This window comes from Stigmatopora nigra, chromosome 19, assembly GCF_051989575.1.
Source record: "Stigmatopora nigra isolate UIUO_SnigA chromosome 19, RoL_Snig_1.1, whole genome shotgun sequence".
Lineage (NCBI taxonomy): Eukaryota > Metazoa > Chordata > Actinopteri > Syngnathiformes > Syngnathidae > Stigmatopora > Stigmatopora nigra.
In genome coordinates, this window is record NC_135526.1 from 9,769,831 (window position 1) to 9,792,900 (window position 23,070).

The 23,070-nt window shown below is 39.3% G+C and overlaps 1 protein-coding gene across 1 annotated transcript in view; it reads right to left on the reverse strand.

Moving 5' to 3' along the window:
* LOC144212624 (polypeptide N-acetylgalactosaminyltransferase 10-like) overlaps positions 1-22,863 on the reverse strand; it is a 52,704-nt gene extending 29,841 nt beyond the window's left edge. Inside the window, exons 1-4 of the mRNA XM_077740648.1 lie at positions 22,514-22,863; positions 2,243-2,345; positions 1,226-1,364; positions 358-524 (exon numbers count right to left, since the gene is read on the reverse strand). Coding sequence (XP_077596774.1) covers positions 358-524; positions 1,226-1,364; positions 2,243-2,345; positions 22,514-22,687 — 583 coding nt within the window. The 5' untranslated portion in view covers positions 22,688-22,863. The remainder of the gene's footprint in view (positions 1-357; positions 525-1,225; positions 1,365-2,242; positions 2,346-22,513) is intronic.
* Positions 22,864-23,070: the final 207 nt, after the last annotated feature.

The window sequence follows — 23,070 nt, forward strand, 5'->3', positions numbered from 1 at the left end:
GAAAAGATTGTAATGTATTAATATCTAAATATTGACAGTGACATGTCACTTCTTCTGCGCCCAGTGCCGCCCATTTCAGCGCCGAAGAATATATGTTGAATGTGCTATTTCATGTGGGATCTCATGTCTCGGTAGATACGTTTGCAATGAGTTGAGAGCTCAATATCTTTTGGTTGCAGGATTCAAATCTGATTCACAATGCTAATATGCTAATGTTAATATGCCCTTATTCAAAATATAGGAACAGGGAAATAATTATTGTGCACCCCCATGCATTTCTTACTCATCTCTTAAAACTAACATGTGGTAAAAGGCCTGCAGCAAAAGGCAGGAACATAGCATTTTTATTTTCTGTACCTTTATCGCTGAAGTCGTCCACAAGGATCACCTCCGCGATGAGCTGCGGAGGCGAACGATTAAGAACGCTGTGGACAGTCCTCAGTAATGACGACCAACCCTCATTGTGGAACGGAATAATGATGCTGGTGCTGGGAAGCTTCTTGCTGTACAGCTTGTGTTTGCAGCTTAATAAAAGAGAAACAAAATTGAGAGCGGTTTTATGTGCATGTCAAATTTAAATAACCAGTCAGTCAATTATTAATCTAATTCATTGGTCCTAACACAAAATAATATGACATAATTGCAGCGCATTTTACCTCATTTTTGCTCACACAAGCACACAACCTTTTGAAAAGTTTCTCAGTGGAAAAACAGTGATTGTAAATCCCACTCAGGAACTAAGCACCTGGAAATTCATTGCCATCCCCTTTTCTCCCGCCCAACCACGACAGTTGATGAGGTGCCAAAAAAGAAAACGTGCAACACCAGTCCTTTCTTCCCTCTCTGATCTCATCAATACAGATACAAATATATACAGGTGTGCATAGACAGATATATATCTATAAAAAAATTCCCACAAGCACGTGCATTGCCTGCCATACATGTAAACATAAAGCTTTATTTGAATAAAACTGAAATAAATACCTATAAGCATTTATACACTGGACTATTTGAAGCATTGAAAAGAAATTTGAGTTGCTGGTCCTTGTGAACTAAGCTTGCAGTGGTCATTGGGAAATTGCAAACCTTCAAAAGAGAAGAGGAAGGACATGCCCTTTCAGTGAAATGAAGGACAATAGCATAAAAACTGAAAGAAAGATAGATTGTTAGGCAGATAGCTCGGGACTAGGTTAGACATATTCCTACTGATTAAGCAACAACTTACTTGGGATGTCGAATGTCAGGGATGGAACGATTAAGGGAGATCCTGTCACTGACAAAAATGTTGAAACCGTTCTCCCAGTAGGCCTGGTCCACCTTGTCAGCATCTGTCAAAGGGAATGGCTTTCCATGTTCGCCGTTTCCTGAATCAATCATGCACAGGTCACCGTTAAGATAAAAAGCAACTATTGCGAGTTTCCTCCTCAATGTTTAAATTACATTACAGGTGTAAACAATGTACAGTAAGTAATACCTTGACATATGAGTGTCCAAACATACAAGAAATTTGAGATACGAGGAAAATTCAGATCAAATTTTTGCCCTGAGATAAGAGACAAATTTGGTCCGTTTCCAGCTGTGCAGTGACATTCATGGCAATAGGGAGGGGCTTCTTTTAATATGAATAAAGGAGAAAAAGTTCAAACTGCTGCGAAAGGGAATACTTCGACGCCAGCTGAAACCTTCAAAGCGAGTTGTGCCTGGTTCGATAACTTTAAAAAAACAAACTGGGGATACACTCAGTTGTGAGGCACGGGGAAGCAGCTAGTTCTGACAAGAAAACTGCGGTGGAATACATTAGCACCTTTGCTTTTTGTTTTTGCACAAAAAGGTGTGTATTTTGTAAGCGAAGTTCATTTAAGTTAAATCTAAAGTTTATGTTATGTTACATAGTGTTACAAAAGTGTAGCGATCCGAATATGTCACATCTCTCTCCTCAGCCGTTTGGCCGCTACCGTCCGTCTCAAAGATAAGAACTCCATACAATACGGTACACAATAATGTCACATCTTATTACAGATCATAAGGTATTTGTTACTTTGTGAGCTTAGGTGGTGAATTAGAACAGTTAAAAACATTTTACAATTGTAATATCCTATTTTTAGCTGCATTTGTATTGTTATTTTAGATGAGAAAATTGATTTTAGATACGAGTAAACTGACATACGAGCTTGGTCCCGGAACGTATTAAGCTCGTATCTCAAGCTATTACTTTAGCATGAAATTTTGTTAGTGGACCCACCAGATCTAGAAGCGTCCCTTTTGATTGCATCGTAGTCGTGCCAGTCTTTCCTCTGAGGGCCGTTTTGGCCAACTGGATTGTCCTTCTGCTGTCTGTCTCCATCCTAAAACAAACATGCATTCAGGCAGTCTGTTTTTTTTAATCCACCATCAATGATTTGCAAACATTTTTTCCATACACAGCCAAATGTCTCACAATGATCTTGGGTGAATTGTCAAAAAAATCACAAGTGCTCAGCGAGTCAACATGGGGGACGGGATAAGGTGGACAATGTATTCATGCGTTCCAGATGAGCCAAGAGGCACAGGTGTTGCATGTAAACGTGGTATAGCTGTAGTAACTCTAGAGAAAGTTTTCTGTTGAAAAAAAAAAACAGCATCTCGACAACTAAGAGCTTTATCTCTGACTCTACCCCAAAACCAGCCTCTTTAGTGTGAATATTGACAAAACGTAGATTTTTTTCTTTTCTATAACTGCAATAAAGTAAACTTTTAATTAGACTACATGATTTCTCATGTGATGGTATCTGTGGCATTTTATTTGAAGCAGCATCAGGCTGCTTGCCGCTCCACTGAGAGTTGAACCACAGTAAAGCGTACTCTTCTATTTCACGCTTGGTGAAGCTTGCGGGGTGAATACCAATGCGGTGACACTGAGTTTAACATGTGCTGTAGATAGGTAGCACTCCAGCCAACCCACAAGAAAAGACCCTTCTGCACTTAGCGGCTTGCACGCAGATATATTGTGGTGCATCACACAGTACCAGCGCGGAAATAATTAGTTAAGAGGAAGTGGCAATTAGCCCCACTATATTAATACAAATGTTGTGACCACCAGGCATGAATTAGCATGAATCTTTAACCTGACTGGTAGTTCACGGAAACGTGACACCAAATAGCTACTACCATCACATATGTTCTAATATTCAGCAGTTGTTACTGCAGGTTTGAACAGGTCGCTGTCATATATTTTGAGCTATATTACTCCCAATTATTTTTATGCGCACATATTTGGGATAACATCATAACATGAGAGGCACTTAATAACATAAATCATTGATTATTACAAATGGCACATTATGGTGTGCACCTATCTTACATGAATACCTGAAGAAAAAACAAGCAGGCTTGAGAGGTGATTCCAACCTGGAACCTGAAACTATGTGGCAACTGTGTTAACCACTGAAGTCCAAAAGAAACTTGACAGTTATTTTAGCAAAAATGTATCTTTATCCTTACAAGTTAAAACCAACTCATGAACCAAAATGTCATACACTAGGGGAATGTTTACTGCACTGTTACTCTGTGACAACTGTCTGGGTCACAGTAACACACACACAGAAAAGAATGAATTACTTCATAATGTTGATGCTCAAGGGGAGCACATGTCGGGCATTAGTCGGTGTCCTCTCGTGTGTCCTTAATGCACCCAAAAAAACAACAACAAAAATTGTGCAAAAGCAGCTGATTTCAATTTGACTTTACTTCATTTTTGTCAGGGGTGAACACATCGGATGAGTCATAAAAAGGACCAGACAAGCAAAGAATCTATCTGTGAAAATGTATACTGAAGCAAAAGTTGACAGAATTTTTGTGCTGCCCCATTTTTTACACTGGTTTAAAATTGTAGCACGTCAACCCCGTGGTCTTACTCTGGGGGTTTTGTAACTCACTCTGTGAGAACCTTGAGAAATAAAGCAAGGAGAAAGGAAGGGGGTGAAGGTTTTTAGTCAATGCGCACACATGTAAAGCGGAGAACGTGGGCAGTGGATTTTAATCGGGACAGACAGTCAGCGGAAACCAAAGTTGGAAAAAGATAGAATCTTCAGGAGGAGCAGATGGGACGGTATGATTGCAAGAAAGAAGAAAAAACAGTCCTCAAATCACAGTAAACACTCATTTCAGAACAATTAAGTGGTCTCCTTTAAACTTGTTAAGCATTGAAAGATGAAGTTCCCAGCTCACACAAACAGTAGCGCATGTTAGGAATTAACATTAATTATATTGGATTTTTAAATGAAATCGCGGTTGATTAAACCAGTGCCCGAGTCAATTAATCTTTGCCATATTAACGAATGTTTAGTCAATTAATCCATCACATCTACTTATCAAGCAGCAGAAATGTTAGTTTTTCTTTACAGAGGTTTAAGAATGTGTCAAAATGTGTCCGGGTACTACTATGTGGTACAAACACTGGTACTTTTGTGTTTTTCTCTCCATTTGGATGCAACCACTATAGTGTAGAATCTTTGTGCAAACACTGATTGACACCTGGCCTTTTGTCATCGGTTAAATGGATCACTAAAAGGCAGCATTAAATTTAATGAGGCAGTGTTGAGGGGATGTCAAGCTGCAGGGGTGTCGGAGGGGGTCACGCTTCACCAGGTGCTCTCATCTCGCGTCTTCATTGTTGGAAAAAATAGTGTCACACTTGGAATTATGCCCATGTTAGCATATCGCAGCTTCTTCGGTCAGTGCATCGTGTCTGACTTAAACACCCTGTTAATATTCATTGAGTGACTAAGCCTGCACCAAGAGTTTGCTGCGGTGCAAAGATTTTCTTGATGATCGCACTTAGAACAGTAGTGGAAATTAACAGTGTCATGAAACAGAGTAACTTCCCCAAAATGTGACTCTTTTTACTTACTTACACTCCCACACAAACTTAGAGTATTGGTTAAATATTGTAATTTCCGCTAATATGCTACTTTTCCCCCCGAAAAGGTTTTGGTTTGGATTGAATAACTTTATTCATCCCGTATTCGGGCAAATTTTGTTGTCACAGTAGCCAGAGGGTGAGAATGCGGATAAAGGAAAGGCATTTTAGATAGGTAATAAGTAAGTTAATAAATCAAATAAATACATGAACAAATATATAAATAAGCGTGTTGTTGAAATATATATATATATATATATATATATATATATATATATATATATACACACACACACACACACACACACACACAGTTGTGGTCATAAGTTTGCATACATTTGTGAAGAACTAATGTCATGGCTCTCTTCAGTTTCAGGTTATATCTACAACTGATTTTTCTCTGATAAAGTGATTCGAACAGATACTTCGTTGTCACAAAAAACATTCATGAAGTTTGGTTCTTTCATGACTTGATTATGGGTAAACAGAAAAGTGATCATATCTGCTGGGTCAAAAATATACATACAGCAGTACCAATATTAGGTAACATGTCCCTTGGCCATTTTAACTTCAATTAGGCGTTTTGGGTGGCCATCCACAAGCTTCTGGTTGAATCTTTGGCCACTCCTCTTGACAGAATTGGTGCAGTTCTCAATGGGGTTTAAGTCATGACTTTGGGAAGGCCATTCGAAAACCTTAATTCTAGCCTGATTTGGCCATTCCATTACCACTTTTGATGTGTGTTTGGGGTCATTGTCCTGTTGGAACACCCAACTGCGCCCAAGACCCAATCTTCGGGCTGATGACTTTAGGTTATCTTAAAAAAATTGAAGGTTATCTTCTTTTTTCATTACCCCATTTACTTTTCTGTAAAGCACCAGTTCCACTGGCAGCGAAACAGCCCCACAGCATAATACTACCACCACCGTGCTGGACAGTAGGCATGGTGTACTTGGGGTTAAAGGCCCCTACCGTTTCTCCTTCAAACATATTGCTGGGCATTTTGGCCAAACAGCTTGACTTTTGTTTCGTCTGACCACAGAACTTGCCCCCAGGTCTGATGTTTGTCCATGTAATCAGCAGCAAACTTCAGTCGAGCCTTAAGGTGCCGGTTTTGGAGCAAGTAATGCAGAGACCGGTGGAAGAGGAGGAGGAGGAGAAAGAGGGGGGAGAGTTACTTCTGGTCTGGGTTGGTCAGGGGAGTGAGGGCAGAACTGAATCTGTTACAGAACTGATTCAGTTCATGGGCCCAATCCCTGTCTCCGGACTCCGGTCTCTCTCTTTTGCCTCCACGGCCTGAAATGGTCCTTCACCTCCTCCAAACCTCTTTGATATTGCCTCTGTGGTCTTGGTTCTTTCCACCACGATTTACAAATAAATTCCTTAAAAATCAAAGTGTGATTTTCTGGTGTTTTTCCCCACATTCTCTGTCTCATGGTTGAGGTTTACCCATGTTGACAATTACAGGCCTCTCTAATATTTTTAAGTAAGAGAACTTGCACACTTGGTGGTTGACTAAATACTTATTTGGAATTTGTTTTAAAATGTGTCATTTATTGAGGCTGCACCCTATAATGTGGTGGGCCTTTTTGCGTGGAAATTATGGTAATTCATTACCCTGAAACTATAGTCGCAAATGAAGATCAAAGATGCTGATATCTTTCACCAGTATTGCTATCTTGCAACAACTGTTGATAGTCCTAACCTCCAGTGGTGGCACCAATCCAGTCCTCTCTGGCTGAAGAGCAAACTTTAATCTGCTGTCGAGCGGATTACCAGTCAACCACAACGCCATGAAAATGAGGTTAGGCAGTCATCGTTTCGGAGAGGCTTGCCCTAATCTGAAAATCCTTCTACAGAGGTCAGAAAGAGGAAGCCTAGCTTTCACTTGATGTATGACTACAGACTTTATTTGTTTCAACCAGTCATAGTGAGAAAACTGCTCCCTATTGATTTAAATTTTCTAGAAAATCCCAGAAACACCCAAAATAAAATTGCAAGATTTTACTAATTATACAAATAATCAATTATTTAATCAATAAAGTACTCAGGATTTGCTCATATCTAAAGGTACTGTGATCCTTCTTCACTTCGCGGCTTCAGGTTTCTCGGCTTTACAACATAGCAGATTTTTTTTCGAGGTATGTAAAAAAAAGGTAAGTTTTAATCTAGGCTGAAACTAACAACTGGAAGACAGATGAAAAATGTCAGTAGTCAGGTCACCGCTTCATCTCTCAGCACCGAGGAAGGAACATATATATGGTACCCGGACGTTTGGTCGACGGACACTTGGTCGCCGGACGTTTGGTCGATGGATTTGCCGCCAGACATTTCGTTGAATGCACGTTTTGTCGCCGCATTCGCTCGCTCTCAAAATCATAATCACAAGAGAGAGTTTACTGTTGAAAGCGATCAACCAGGTAATCACTCGCTCTCAAAATTCTAATCATGAGAGAGAGACTTTGTGAATGTTAGAGCATTAATATCTAAATATCTAATATCAAAATTATCAAAAAGTTTTATTGGCATGTGACATGATCACATCACTTCAAGATGGTGCCGTTGCGTTGGCGCATGATGTCATGAATTAGGCCGAAACTTTCATTTATTTCAAAATAGAGAAAAGCTTAACAGATGAAATGCTAAACAAAATTTATTTTGGTGTCTATGAATGGAATTCAAGAAAAAAAAATATGTCTTGCATAAAACGTGACAAAAACTCACATTCTCGTCACTGCTCGCTCGGGGCACATCCATCATACATAACCTAGTCAAACGTGCTTTGACTGGCCAGACACGAGTAGCCTTGATATTTAAATAAAACAAAATTCTACTTTGATTGTTATACATTTTCGTAATTTTCATCAAAAGGCAGGTTAAATCCTTCTTTTCGTTCAGGCACCTAGGCGGACAGTTTGGGGTCCTATAGTTGTAGTTTGAGTAGTAGTCTTTAGTAGAGAGCACCGCAAACGTTTGCAGCGGAGTTTGATTCAGTGTTCATCAAAGTTGAAAATAATTTTATTGCCAGTATCTTGACACCCTCACACATTCGTTATGAGGAATTTTTGCCCTGGTCCGATAGCCTGGTAAATAACTCAAATTAAACAATTACCTATGGGGTGGTGGGACAGTGGTTAAACGGGAAAATGTGTAATGTTGCAGAATTTGCCCAAATGAATGAGTGGAACAATTCCACTTTAAAACTATTTTGTCTGAGGATAAAGCAGCACTATCCGTCCGTCCTTGCTCAGGTTGTTCCCTCCCATTTCACTTTCCTTGACCTCTTACTGAGAGCAAAATAACACTCGTAGTGATCAGAAGGAGACCTCTGGTTCTGCCGAGGCCCACAGAGGCACAATTGTCCACCTTTCACGTGGCAGCCTGGCCTGTTTCCCGTCCTCCACCTTTCACCCTGCAGATGTGTCCATTTGCTCTCCTTGTACTGGCTCATCGCACAGAAACAAAAGCCGCCAACCTACCTGATCTAAAAATAGGCGGCAGTAGTCATTGTTCACTGTCAAAAGCTATACTTCTAACTGGAAGCAAATCTACTAGAAGTCTATCATTTTTTACCACAGCATTTAATTGACTTCAGCCAGTCATGTTGACTAGTGGGTAAATATCTCCATAAAATGCAGCATTCAATTACATGTGTCCTTTTATATTGAGTTCTTTGAGGAGTTTCGCAAACTTCCAATGATTTAGTTGACAAAAAAACAAACCACCTTGTAGATCTAGGATCCTTCTGAGTTCCTGTTCAGGCAAAAAAACAGTGTGGGTGGGGGATTTTGTTCCAACCAATCCAACAGAAACAATGTAAACAATGAGGTTTCTGCTGAAACAAGAGGTACCAGACTGCAATCCACTGGTTGCACCTATAAGACACCAGATTGGAGAAAGGTTATAGATTGGAACGAAAACCTGCACCCACTGCGGCCTTTCCTGGAATAGTTTACCCACCCGTGGGCTAGCAGGAATACAAGCATTTGTCACTACAATTGAAAGATGTCAATATTTCATCAACTTCAGTCAGGTAGAGAGGAAAGTGTAAAAAAAAAATCCAGTCTAGTTCAAAGAATAATTCACATGCTTTTTAATCTTGAATTCTGGATAAAAGTTAAAGATAAGTTGCATGCATTCTAATCGACACAGCTTAGTCTAGATCTGTTCATTGACAACCAAACAATTTTGTTTAGACACAATGAATATGAGTGCCAATTAAGATCAAATTCCAGCGAGAAGCAATATGGTCGTTACATTGATGTTATTAATTTCACGAACAAAAGTGGTTTTCAGATATGGTCGTCGCTTCAAAGATAGAAATTCACCAAAATTGTCAGTATTTCTCTCCATGTATTCCCCCAAGCTCCATTACAGCACAAGTTCCAAGTTTCATAAACATCCACTGCGCAGGCTGCATATGTGAAACTTTCATTTCAGATGTCAGGAGCCATTGTTACACACCCCCAACACCAACAGATCATGAAGAAATTGGTGCATCAGTCATAAAAGTAGACCCAGCACCTATTCACGACTCCACAAAGTGAATACTTACTGTAACTGTGAACATTATACGACAATGAGCTGAGTGAGCTAAATTGAGGAATGTGGGAATGGATGGAAAAAAAAACAATCCTCTTTTAAGGTCAGACGCATCTGCCTGTCATGATACCATGTGTGCCATTGTATGTTGAAATAATAATAATCACTTCAAAAAAAGACAGAGAATATATCTCTGGGACATGTGGGAGAAAAAATAAAAAATAACAAAAACAGCAACAGATAGATCTAAGATGTGAAGTAAAGGCCAAAGGGAAAGAAACTTATGAATAAAACATTGGACTGAGACGTGAAAACATCTATTGGCATTGACTGGTTTGCCAACTACTTTTCGACAAAAAGAGTTTGACAAAAGCCAGCTGGGAGTTTTGTCAGTGAATCTAATCCAAAAGCTTGAACTGTCCGCCCCCCAGGATCCACTTCCACGGTCTCTTTGCTGTACACGTCGAGGCTGGCCAAGCAGAGATTGAGGCACCGGGACCTCCAGAGTAGCGCATCCCTGCAGTGCCGCCTCACAGACTCTCATCTCCCGACACTAGTCATTATCCATAACTCTACTGCTACTGCGGATACTGGACAAAGGCCATGACAGATGGCTGCCTCCCTCCTTTCAGCCTGCAGAGAATTGTACTCAGTGCTTGCAAAAGCGGCAGTTTAGACATTCTCATGTCGCTCCCCTTGCATCGTATCTATCCTGCCAATAGCAGTGAATCAGTGTTTACCTTAGCTTTCATGAAAGCCAAAAGGAAAGCATTTCTATTGACTCCATTGAGTATGTGGTCTGTCAAAGTCTACGAGTGGACATACATAGGTTTGTCGCGAATCTCTGCCTTGAAGAGTGGCATGAATCGATAAAATACACAGATTAATTTTACTGCGGAAGCAATCATCATTGCACGAGGAAACTGTGCATGAAGGATAAATGTCCAAACTCTGAAATCGTTTCATGCCTAAAAAAGATGATGCAGTATAAAACATCTCTTGCACAGCATAACTGGCTCAATAATAGTAGTGATGAGTCTGACTTCAACAAGCCAAGGTCAAATAAATATCATTAGCTTAGTTAAAATAACCTACTACCGCTTTATACTAAGGTATTACTACGGTTTCTTAAACATGTGTAGTAATCTGTTATGATAGCTTTTGTATATAGGATGTTCTGTTAAAAGGAATGGTTTTCATTCCAGCACAAAATTGTACAAAATATAAAATCATTAAATTAACCGAAGGAATGCAGTTCCATTGAAAAAAAATGTAACTTTTTTAAACCTAGCAATCATATTATTGGGCAAGCAATCGATACCGGATCGTCATGTACTTGATCATTTACATCAGTAAACTTTTCACAAAATGACACCTAAAAGCTCTAAGTAAAACAGTACGTATTCTCAATATTTTTGTTCAAATCATACAAATCAGAAACTGACCAATGACTAGTTAACATGTTAGATGGTAAAGTTTTAAGTTTGTAAGTAAACCGTCGTCTTTTCATTTCATAACTTTGTACTTATTTTTCCATGTATGGGCTCCCTTCATTGAAGATTTTTACCTCAAAGACTGGGTCTGTAATATATTCAAATGATAGATAGACTTTCGCTGCCAAATTGGCAGACCGCTCCTCCTCCTGCTTAATTCACGAACAAGCCACAGATGAGCTATATTACCAGGTTAGACTGCTGTGCTTTTTTTTTTGTCGCCCCGAGTTTCTTGTCTTGAAGCAGGACATTAGCAATTCGCATTGGTGCTTGTTTTGTGTGGGCCAACCGGGAGCTACTACGGGATGGGGAGGGATTTTAGTGCAAAGGACAGATGTGGCTTACATAATGATCTGTACATCAATGGTCTTTGTGGTCCTAATCCTGCTGGCATCATTTGGCGAAGCTGTTTGCGCTAGATCTCTGCCCCAGGAGTGTTTCTGACAACCACGGAGAGGAAATCAACAGAACCTGTACTTTTTGCTCATATTTCTTCATAAATCTTATTTTGATTTAAAAGTACTTAAGTTTCAGGGAAAATATTGGAGTGGTTTAACAGCTCCTTTAAATCTTTTTGACATACCTCTAGACACCGGACCAGAAAAATCGTTGTTAAATGTACAAATGAGAGAAACAAAGGTGCTCAATACAATGGTTACAAATTGGAACATGGAATACTGAGCATGGTCCCTTCAAGAGCTGGGCGATATGACAAAAAAATGATGATAATGTTTTTTAAAAAAATCATCGGTCGATATTGATAATTATCACATAACTGTAACATCTTTTGTTTCAAATTTGAAAATTCAATTTTTTGGGAATAAGTAAATAAATACCCTTCCTTCTTATTCAAATATTAAAGTAACTATTTTTTCTTACTTTGTAAGAAAAGAAAATATGAAATATGATGATTTCATGAAGTATTTTTGTTGTTCTGTTGTGCAATGAAGATAAGACTACTTCCTCCTTACAATATCAAAAGTAAAGAATAAAAACTGCACAAATTTTGATAGGCATCTTTGTTTTCACAAATTTGCCTTCAAACCAAATTTTGCTGTGCTTTCTGAAATGAATAAAATGATCAACTGAAGTCATCATCACCATTAGGAAGCGGACTATTTTCTGCCTAAAAAAACTGAGTAAATTTACCTCACATATGGCCATTCACAAGAAAAAAAAGGTTGGATGAACTTATCCTATAAGTTTTATAGTTTTGCAACGTTTTTAGAAAATTTACATAAATTGGAAAACAGCTTGAAATCAAGTAAAAAAAATATTACAGACTGTCCTCAAATGAGTTCGAGTTTGATTTTTTTAATATGGGACAGCACATATTAACGAACATATTTAATCAACATATTTAAGTAAATATGTAAGATTGTAGCTGAGGGCTAATTTCCATCTTTAGCCCCTTGTGGAGGTTGAGTGGGTTATGGATGAGTGAGTTAAGGACATTTTCAATAAGGCTGCTCTGTGTGGTCAGGTATTTACGGGGTGTTTAAAAAAAAGGAAGAAAATGATAGAATTCAATAAGATCTTTTAGTGAGTCGGCTCAGCGCATCTCATAATCGCTTATTTTGGCAGTGTTTTTATCCTTTTGCATTCACGCTGTGTTAACCTCTATTGCTAACATGCTAATAACACTGTAGTTTAGTTGTTTCTTCAACTTGGATCCTTTCAGTGAAAACTATCTTTCAAGGCATAAACACGTCACTTGTCAAAGATACTGCAACGAACACCACGTTTCAGGCAAAAGAGTTTAAAAAATGCTGCTAGACCCTTTAAATTTCTAGTATTTGATAAGCTAAAATTGATGAACAAACAGACATGTCCTGATACTTCTTTTCTTAGAGCTTTCTTTTTCTTATTCCATCGGAGCATTCAATAGCTCATCTTTTTCATTCTTTCTTAAATTTGGTTTCTTTCAACTAAAACTTTTTTTTCAAGGCATAAGGACACGGAATTCACATTGATTGTTCCTGGCGTGTTATTGCTTTCTTTGTCTACTTGTAGAAGTCATTTATATAATTACATCAGATGCAAGGAGTTAATACAAAGTGAAGAATCACAACTGTTGTAATGGTATAATTTTTCCATTTTTATTCAAATAGCTTGCTGATTGGGGTAGCAAAACACCCATGCTCTTCTTCTGTTTGATTTAAAAGTAAACTGTACCGGGTTGAATACGTTCTCATGTATTTATTCATTTATTTCACCAAAAGATATTAGGTCCCGATCTGCCAAATTGTTACTTTTTGTAATGTGAGTTTGGTTCTCCGAATGGCTCATATTCGTAAAAACTAAAAAAAAAAAAAACCTCAAGTAACTCATATCACGAGAAAATACTACATGGATTGTAATTGTAACTAACAGTTAAGGATGAAGACTGATTCAATGTAGCTAAATTTAAAAAAAGTAAGCATTTAAATCAGTAAGTGATTTCTTCCAGTATTATTACGTGTACCACACTTAAGAACAGCTTCTCTAGTCCTAAGCATAAAAAGGGCAGGACGTGTCTGCGTATTGCACTCAACAGGGAAGCAAAAGATTAATAGCAGGGGGCGAAAAAGACTTATCTACAAGCTACAGTAGCTTCAAGCAGTGAACAAAACGACACTGTCATGCACGGGAGCAAAATGTTAAGGATAACCCTTTGCACAACAGCTTGCCATCATGAGCTGTTACGCCCAAAACAGATATTTGGATTTCAGAACAGTTACATTTCAGAATGAACTGAAAATGGCCAAAATCTTTTCTAGGTGAATTTAAGTGGTATTGAACTCTTGAACTACACACACTTTTTAACTTATGATAATATAATGACCATTGGATACAATAAAGCCAATATTTGCCTCCCCCTCACTTTATAATGAAAATGATAAATAAATCTCAATTCAATTTCTGAACTGCTTCATCCACATTAGGGTTGCGGGGGTTGCGGGAGCCAAAATAGAAATAGATAGATGAATAGAAAGAGATAAAAAGAAAGAAAAAAGAAAAAGAAACAAAGAAAACCAGAAAGCCAGAAAAAAACAAAAGAAAGCCAGAAAGACCGAAAGAACGAACAACTAGACACCTGACAGGTGACAATCCATCAGATAGGAGTTCACTAATTGGACTGGTTCAGACAATAATGAGCCCAAAGTTCAGCCCAGCCGTAAGCATATGCTTTTCATCCACTGTCGTAGCATCGCATGTCTTATAATGATACCCATCTAGTCAAATCCAACCTTCTGCCTAATGGAGTGTTGAGTCACATTTTATTTATGTGCTCATAAATAGTCTCACTGTTTTTCAAGGACTGACATGTATGTAATATATGAATAACTTAAAAATGTCAATATTTCATACATCTACAACGAAATTGAAAAGGTGCAAGTTGAAGAAAATAGCCACACTTGACTTTTTTCCACCCAGTGGGATGCAATGTAAATATGGATAAAAAGTGCACGACACTTAGTCATACATTTTCGATTTCTTCAGGTATTGTCTCAAGAAAGGAAAGGTCCAAAATCTACTACCCCGAAAGCAGGCCAATTATAAAAAGAATGACTTACACTAGTTACCGTTCAAGAGGCTCAGCAGAATTTTAGCAGTCGTGTCCTTAAACTGATTATGTAAATTATCCAAAATATTAAAGGTTGAAAATTAAAGTGATAAAGGATCATGTTCTGCTGTAATCAAAAGGCTAACGTCTGGCAGACTGTCTCAGTAATGCACCTGTCCCTGGTTTGGCCAGCTCATCCTGAGCGGAATACTGAGTAGCTTCAGCACCTCAATCTGCTGGCGGCAGCTACGAGTCAACGTCCGCCTTGTGTGCAGCAGGACCCGGGGGAAGGAAACGCTCTTACAAGGTCAGCCTGTGAACAAACACTTCTTTTACCTGCACACGCTTGCCTTTTCCTCCTGAGGTGCTTTATCAAGACCACCACAAGCAAACTGACAGTCGCGTGCTGATACAAGTCTGCTGCAAGCATCTCCAGTTGTCCTTGCAAATGACTTTCAAGCTCTCCTCCTCCCTGGTTTCGAGAGGTCTCACATATTCAATATGCAATCTCAACTTGTTGGGTAGTCGATATCCAGTGCAGTGTTGTAATCAAGTGCAAATACAGTTCTACCTTGAGTTGCTCGAGTTTGCAAAGTGTCCCATGGTCAATTATTCTGCCAAAAATGTGATTAAAGGGCATGTTTCAGAGACCACGACTCTAGGGAACCTTCTGCATTCCTGAGCTTATGACTATTTTTTAGATGCTCTGAGTTTCCTTGTTTTGTTGACAACCCTTGAATTCACAAACTAAAAATAAAAATGAAGTATATTTCTGAAAGACTGCTAGGTAATTGATTGTACCGTCTCCTTCGTGAACATTATTATATGTAAATGTCAAGCATTTATTTGAATGACTGGTTCACATGAAAATAATTTGGCTGTTATGCCAGGTTAAGAAAGGTTAGGCTGAACATTTTTTAAATATTATAGTATACCTATCATCCAGGAATTATGCCATTTTTAAAATACTTAGAGGGCACTCATTTGTTCTTCGACGCTACCTGTCTGAACTGATTGGACGTCTAGCGTTGTTAATGACACTGAAACGTGACCTATAATTATAATATCCTAAAGGAAAAAAAAGTGGAGATAAACATTCTAACTTTTGGAAAGTCAGACAAGAAATGCTGGAGTATTTAGGCTCTGACAGCCGAAAGTACAAAAAGGGTATCGCGGTCTGACACATTGGGTTCACACTTGTTTTCTATAGAGATCGCCAACTTACACTGTCAGGCTGATCTGAAAATATTCCCGATAGTAATCATCAGAAGGGCAAAACGTGGTAGCCATGTGATTTACTTTGTGTGACAAGGCTCTGGTTGAAATAGAAATGTAGTCAAGAATAAAATTGGGATGTTGAGTTATCCAAGTGGTCCATTTCTGGAAACTGAAAATCAGACAAGCAACATTGAATGCATCCTTCGTAATGAGACTACAAAACGGAGCTCCAAGGAAAAGTATATGACTTTTCTAAATTACTTTTTTGCCAGTGATTTAGCCAATTTTGTAGTGAATTAGTAGAGTGCAGCGATATTCTAAAGTGAGAATCAATCCATGACAATATATTTTAAATAAAATAACGGATAAGGAATGCATTCACTTTTTGGGGGATTTCGTAACTCAAATTTTTTTCGTATCTCGGAGAAGTCATTTGCACATAAAGCTTTCGCAACCTGAAAATTTCACAGCTTGTGGCATTCCTAAATTGAGGTTTGACTGTATAACAGAAATTTCAAATCACTATTTTGCTAAGCAATCAGCATTAGTGTGTATAAATCAAGTTATTGATTGTGTGACCAAATTGAATGGACAAATAGCGAGTGCCAGAAGAATCTAATACAAGTGTTTGTAAACTATATCTTCGCAATCAGACTTATAAAATAACTCCGTAGCCTGACAGCTGTTAGTGCAGTTTGTTAATATCTAACAGGCTCTCTGCACCGCTAATCCCATTCATTACGTGGCTTGTCAGGCAAGATATCAAATCCAGATATGTCAACTCCTGAGGCAACTCACACTGAATGAAAATTCGATGACTCCCCAAAATCAGCAATTTAGCTTCAACTTACATCAACAGGCGAGTTATTTCCCAACTGGAATAATCAAAACTTTATCATTAAAAACATATACAAAGGACAACAATAAATCAGTCAGGCCGCTTTTCACTGCCACTGCACAAAACTCACTTCAACACAAACACACATTCCATAATAGCCCCTATACAGCAGAAAATGAGGACCCACAATTGTTGGCTAGCCAGGTTTGGTTTGGTGTGCAGACAATGGAGAAGATGAAATACAACTTCAATTGACATATTCCTACATTTAAACATTAGCTTTATGAACACTTTATTAACAAATTCATTGGATACGAGTCCCACAAACACCCATAATAAATATGCCATTAACTGTATAAGAACCAACAATGTTGAAGACAAATGGCAAAATACACTAAATCAGATAGCATATCAGGGTAAATATTGTTAAAATGCATGTTTGCACAAATCAAGTGAGAGGGGAAATGTTGGAGTTGTGGTCAGTGGTATACTAATAGGACAGGCAACCCAAGCAATTGCTACGAGCTCTGCGTGGAAAACTACCCTGAGTAACAATAATATTAGCACAAAACAATGGCACTGCCATAACTTCATATACAGAACCCCACTTAAATGGATTTTACTGGCTATTCATGGCTGGTGGCTATTTAGGGGTCCTAATAGACCGGATTATACTGTAAAAAACTGAAAAAAATAATTTAATTAACAATCTAAATTATGTCTAACCAGGGATACCCTAGGGCAGGGTAGGGAACCTATGGCCCAGGAGCCATATGGGGCTCTGACCTGTCAGCTAAAATATGGAAACCCCTGGTGATAGAGCAGAGTCCCCAACGCACCAATAGAAGCGTCAACCTTTTTTATTTTCATTAGACTTTTCTTCATGCATACTCTCACTACTACTCAATGATTAGCAACAGCGTGACAATGTTGTCAAAATAATTCAAATATTTATTTTAGAAGTGGTGAAATGAACAAATTAACAAATTGTCATCTATATTGACTTTTAAATCTTGAAAATGGCTCAAGGAATAATATTTTAAAACAGGAATTGGCTCCCTTCGTCAGAAAGGTTCCCGACCCCTGTCTATGGACTTGAAGTTAAAAAGGATTGCTATGTTTTATTCAGCCAAATGCAGAAGCTAAACTTATATTACAGTAATCCCTCGAATATCGTCGTTAATGTAGACCAGACATGGCCGCGATAAATGAAAAACCGTGAATTAGAATCACCCCCAATCATAACTACCACAATACATGTTTTCCTGCTTATACAGAAATACAAGTACACAAGTATAATTATCAAAAAGTGTATATTTGTTAAATATTACAGCTATAAGCATGTAAAACACTAATTTATTAATTTAAAATATATACTGTATATACAGTCATACCTCTACTTTCGAAAATAATTGGTTCCAGAACTTTTTTCGTAACCTGAAATTTTCGGAAGTAGGTGTACTTTATATGTAAATTCTAAAATTCATTCCAGTCTTGCCACAACTACATACTAAACCCTTTAAAATTGGTTAAACTGTCCCAGTTTTGGATGGAAAATGTGTGGAAACACAAAAATTTGAGAAAATTCTAAGGAAATTATGGAGTCATGTCTTTAAATGACAAAGCATATGAAAATGTGCCCGACACCGTTGAAATAGTTGCCTCCGCAGCCGTTATTATGGGAGATATAATACCCGTGTTTGTCCGCCAGCGCCCGTTCTACCAGGGCCTAAAGCTGTCCACTTTGTACTACATTTTAGACTTTTACCTGTGCCCTCTGTGGGTGTGCAGGTGTGTGTGTGTGTGTGAGTGTGTGAGTGTGTGAGTGTGTGAGTGTGTGAGTGTCTGAGTGTGTGTGTGTGTGAGTGTGAGAGTGTGTGTGACTGTGAGAGTGTGTGTGACTGAGTGAGTGTGTGTGTGAGTGTGTGAGTGTGTGTGTGTGTGTGTGTGAGTGTGTGAGTGTGTGAGTGTGTGAGTGTGTGAGTGTGTGAGTGTGTGAGTGTGTGAGTGTGTGAGTGTGTGAGTGTGTGTGTGTGTGTGTGAGTGTGTGAGTGTGTGAGTGTGTGAGTGTGTGAGTGTGTGAGTGTGTGAGTGGTGAGTGAGTGTGTGTGTGTGTGTGTGTGTGTGTGTGTGTGTGAGTGTGTGTGTGAGTGTGAGTGTGTGAGTGTGTGAGTGTTTGAGTGTTTGAGTGTCTGAGTGTTTGAGTGTTTGAGTGTTTGAGTGTTTGAGTGTTGGAGTGTTTGAGTGTTTGAGTGTTTGAGTGTTTGAGTGTTGGAGTGTTGGAGTGTTGGAGTGTTGGAGTGTTGGAGTGTGTGTGTTTGAGTGTGTGTGTGTGTGTGTGTGTGTTTGAGTGTGTGTGTGTGTGTGTGTGTGTGTGTGTGTGTGTGTGTGTGTGTGTGTGAGTGTGTGAGTGTGTGAGTGTGTGAGTGTGTGAGTGTGTGAGTGTGTGAGTGTGTGAGTGTGTGAGTGTGTGAGTGTGCGAGTGTTTGTGTGTGAGTGTGTGTGTGTGTGTGTGTGTGTGTGAGTGTGTGAGTGTGTGAGTGTGTGAGTGTGCGAGTGTTTGTGTGTGAGTGTGTGTGTGTGTGAGTGTGTGCGTGCGAAAATTTGTGACGCGTTGCATTTGTACGCTTTTTAAATCATTTAATAAGGGGAATTGCAATCATTAATAAGGGGAGCATTTACTCGAGGTGGACAGGTATGTAGGAGAGAATCTTTAAACATGGATTGGGGATTGTTGTGAGACAGCCAATTGAATTGAACTAAATGCTTGTATTGTCATTGTATGAGATAAAATGAAAGCGATTGAAACGAGAGCCCAGTAGAGGGTAGTGATCTTTTAAAGTGAGAATCAACGCATCTGTGACTATAGTTTCCAAAATAAAATAACGGATAAGGAAATGCATTTACTTTTTTGGGGATTTCGCAACTTGGATCTTTTTCGTATCTCAAGTCACTCATTTGCATACAAAAAAAATCGTAACCTGAACATTTCGTAAGTAGAGGTATGAATGTATTTAAAAATGCAACTACTTTAAATACTCAGTGAAAATAGTTCCTCTCGGCTTTATATACATTAGAAAACAGGTAAATGGGAGGTGGACTCAATGTCCTTTGTCTTATTGTGGCCATGGGTCCATTGTCCGTGATATTCAATAAACAAATTGTCTGTGATAAACAAATCTGTCAAAACAAGCTTTGTTCTTGTTTTTTAAGGCAAAAGGACGGTCGAACCAAACTTCATGAATGTTTTTTTGTGACAAAGAAGTATATGTTCCAATCACTATCATAGAAAAATCTGAGTTGTAGAAATAACTGGAAACTCAAGAGAGCCATGACATTATGTTCTTCACAAGTGGATGTAAACTTTTGACCACAACTGCACTTTAATGCAGGGCTGAGGAAATGCAAGGATTTTTTTTCGAACCCATCTCTGAGTATTTAGTTAACTACCAATTGGGCAAGTTAACCAACTTGAAAAGATTAGAAGTCTGTAATTGTCAACGTGGGTAAACTTCAACCACAAGAGACAGAATGCGGAAACAAATAAAACCTGAAAATCACATTGTTTGATTGTTAAAGAATTTGTTTCCAAATTAGAGTGGAAAATAAGTATTTGGTCACCTACAAGCAAGCAACATTTCTGGCTGTCAAAAAGGTCTAACTTCTTCTCACGAGGTCTAACAAGAGTTTCACTCGTTACCTGCATTAATAGTATCTGTTTTAACAAATTATTGGTATAAATGACACCTGTCCAAAAACTCAATCTCTCACACTCCTAACTCCACTATGGCCAAGACCACAGAGCTGTCAAAGGACACCAGAGACAAAATTGGAAAACTGCACCAGGCTGGGAAGACTAAGTCTGCAATAGATAAAGTGCTTGGTGTAAAGAAATCAACTGTGGGAGCAATTATTAAAAAATGGAAGACATACAAGACCACTGATAATCTCCCTCGATCTGGGGCTCCATGCAAGATCTCACACCGTGGCGTCAAAATGATAACAAGAGCAGTGAGCAAAAATCCCAGAACCACACAGGGAGACCTAGTGAATGACCTACAAAGAGTTGGGACCTCAGTAACAAAGGCTAATATCAGTAACCAAATACACCACTAGGGACTCAAATCCTGCACTGCCAAACATGTCCCACTGCTGAAGCCAGTACACATCTAGGCCCGTCAGCCGTTCGCTACAGTGCATTTGTATGATCCAGAAGAGTACTGGGAGAATGTGTTATGGTCACATTAAATGAAAATAGAATTTTTTTGGTAGCAACACTTCCTCATGTTTGGAGGAGAAATTATACTGAATTGCATCCGAAGAACACCATACCCACTGAAGCATGGGGTTGGAAACATCATGCTTTTGGCTGTTTTTCTGCAAAGGGACCAGGATGACTGATCTGTGTAAAGGAAAGAATGACTGGGGCCAGGTATCGAGAGATTTTGAGTGAAAATATCCTTCCATCAGCAAGGACATTGAAGATGAGACATGTCTGGGACTTTCAGTATGACAATGATCCCAAACACACAGCCAGGGCAACAAAAGAGTGGCTTCGTAAGAAGCATTTCAAGATCCTGGAGTGGACTAGCCAGTCTCCAGATCTTAATCCCATAGAAAATCCGTGGACAGAGTTGAAAGTCTGTGTTGCCCAACGACAGGCCCAAAACATCACGGCTCTAGAGGACATATGCGTGGAGGAATGGGCCAAAATAACAGCAAGTGTGTGAAAAGCATGTGAAGTTACCGAAAACGTTTGGCCTTCGTTATTGCCATCATAGGGCACATAAAAGTATCGATGTGCTTTTCGTATTGACCAAATAATTGTTTTCCACCATGATTTGAAAATAAATTGTTGAAAAAAAATCTCTGGGTTTTTTTCCACATTGTCTTTCATGGTTGAAATTAACCCATGTTGACAATTACAGGCCTCTAATTTTTTTCAAGTAAGATTACCTGAACAATTGGTGCTTGACTAAATACTTATTTGCCCCACTGTAATTATCACAACACTACCTAGACCTGTGGTATTTGTGTATGTTACATGGTTCCTCTGCTGGTTTGTATTGTTCTTTTTTTTCGCCTAAACCACAACACCCCCTCCCCCTCCCGACTATTGCCTTATTGATTTGATCTTGTATTTTAACACCCACCTGCTCAAGGGACTAAAGATGGACATTAGCCTTCAACAATAATTTTACATGTATTGGTTCATTAATGTGGCCTGCCGAGTGGTTGGTTAACGCGTCGGCCTCACAGCTGTGGGGTCCTGGGTTCAAATCCAGGTTGGTCCTCCTGTGTGGAGTTAGCAAAAACATGCACAGTAGCCCGATAGAACACTCTAAATTGCCTCTAGGTACAAGTGTAAGTGAGTGAGGCTGATTGAACACTCTAAATTGCCTCTAGGTATGAGTGCGAGTGAGTTAGTGTGAATGGTTGTCCGTCTCCTCGTGCCCTGCGATTGGCTGGCCAACAATTCAGGGTGTCCCCTGCCTCGTGCCAGAAATCACCTGTAACCCTACGTGCGACCCTTGTGAAATGAATGAACGTTCATTAATAGGTATTGTCCCTTTATTAAATAAACCGAACTCAAAAATAAAGTCTTAATAAGAAAAGAGAAGCATGCTGCGATTAATTGTCAACCTGTGAACACACAACCAAAAACTTCCTGTGTTGTCCCAACTTTATTCGCTTCGAGGTGCTACGTGGTCCCCGGACATCCTGGTCGCCGTGGCCGCTCACCGACCACACAGAACTGGCTCTAGATGTAGATTAGTGTGTTGTTTATTTTTCGTTTGGGTTTTTAGGACCCATGTCTACGTTGCTAAAACAACTGTTCTCATATACAACCTACACAAATTGTTATGTTAGCAAAAATCAGTGTTTCGAACCAAAACCGCAAAGACCTCGGAGATAGTTTATTTATTGACATACATCCGCGTTACGACGACGCTCCGGCCAGACTGCTTCCGACTCACCTGGATCAGTGGTCGGAGGTCTGGTCCGTCCACCGCCGCTGACATAGCAACATTCGGCGGGTTATCGAAGACCCGGTCCCGGTATAAAGACCACAAGCCGACGTTGGGGAGGAAGAGGAACGCCGCTATGAGAACCCCGGCGAACTGCAGCAATCTTTTCTCCCTTCGCCTCATGTCTCCGGGAGGGGAAGAAAATAGAAGCTTAGGGAGGAAGCGGCCGTGAGGAGAGCCTCCCCCGGGAGTCCGCGTTCGCGTTTGGGGCCGAATATAGGGAACTTCCACTCTGACAGCGGGGCGGAAGGAACTCGTCAGCCCGGAACTGTGACGCTGAATAGGCGCCACCAGCACACCGCTAGAGGGCGAAAAGTAAAATTTGAAAATGAGAGGAAAGAGATTTGTTTGTATTTTGGGGAATATTAAAATGAGTAATAACGCACTCTGACTTTATTGTAAAACAATTGAGGTATCAAACTTAATTGACAAGTTTTTTTTTCATAGACACTTTGGAAATTGGGGTTGGGTAGGCAACATAAGGCACAGGCATGTTTGAGATGTTT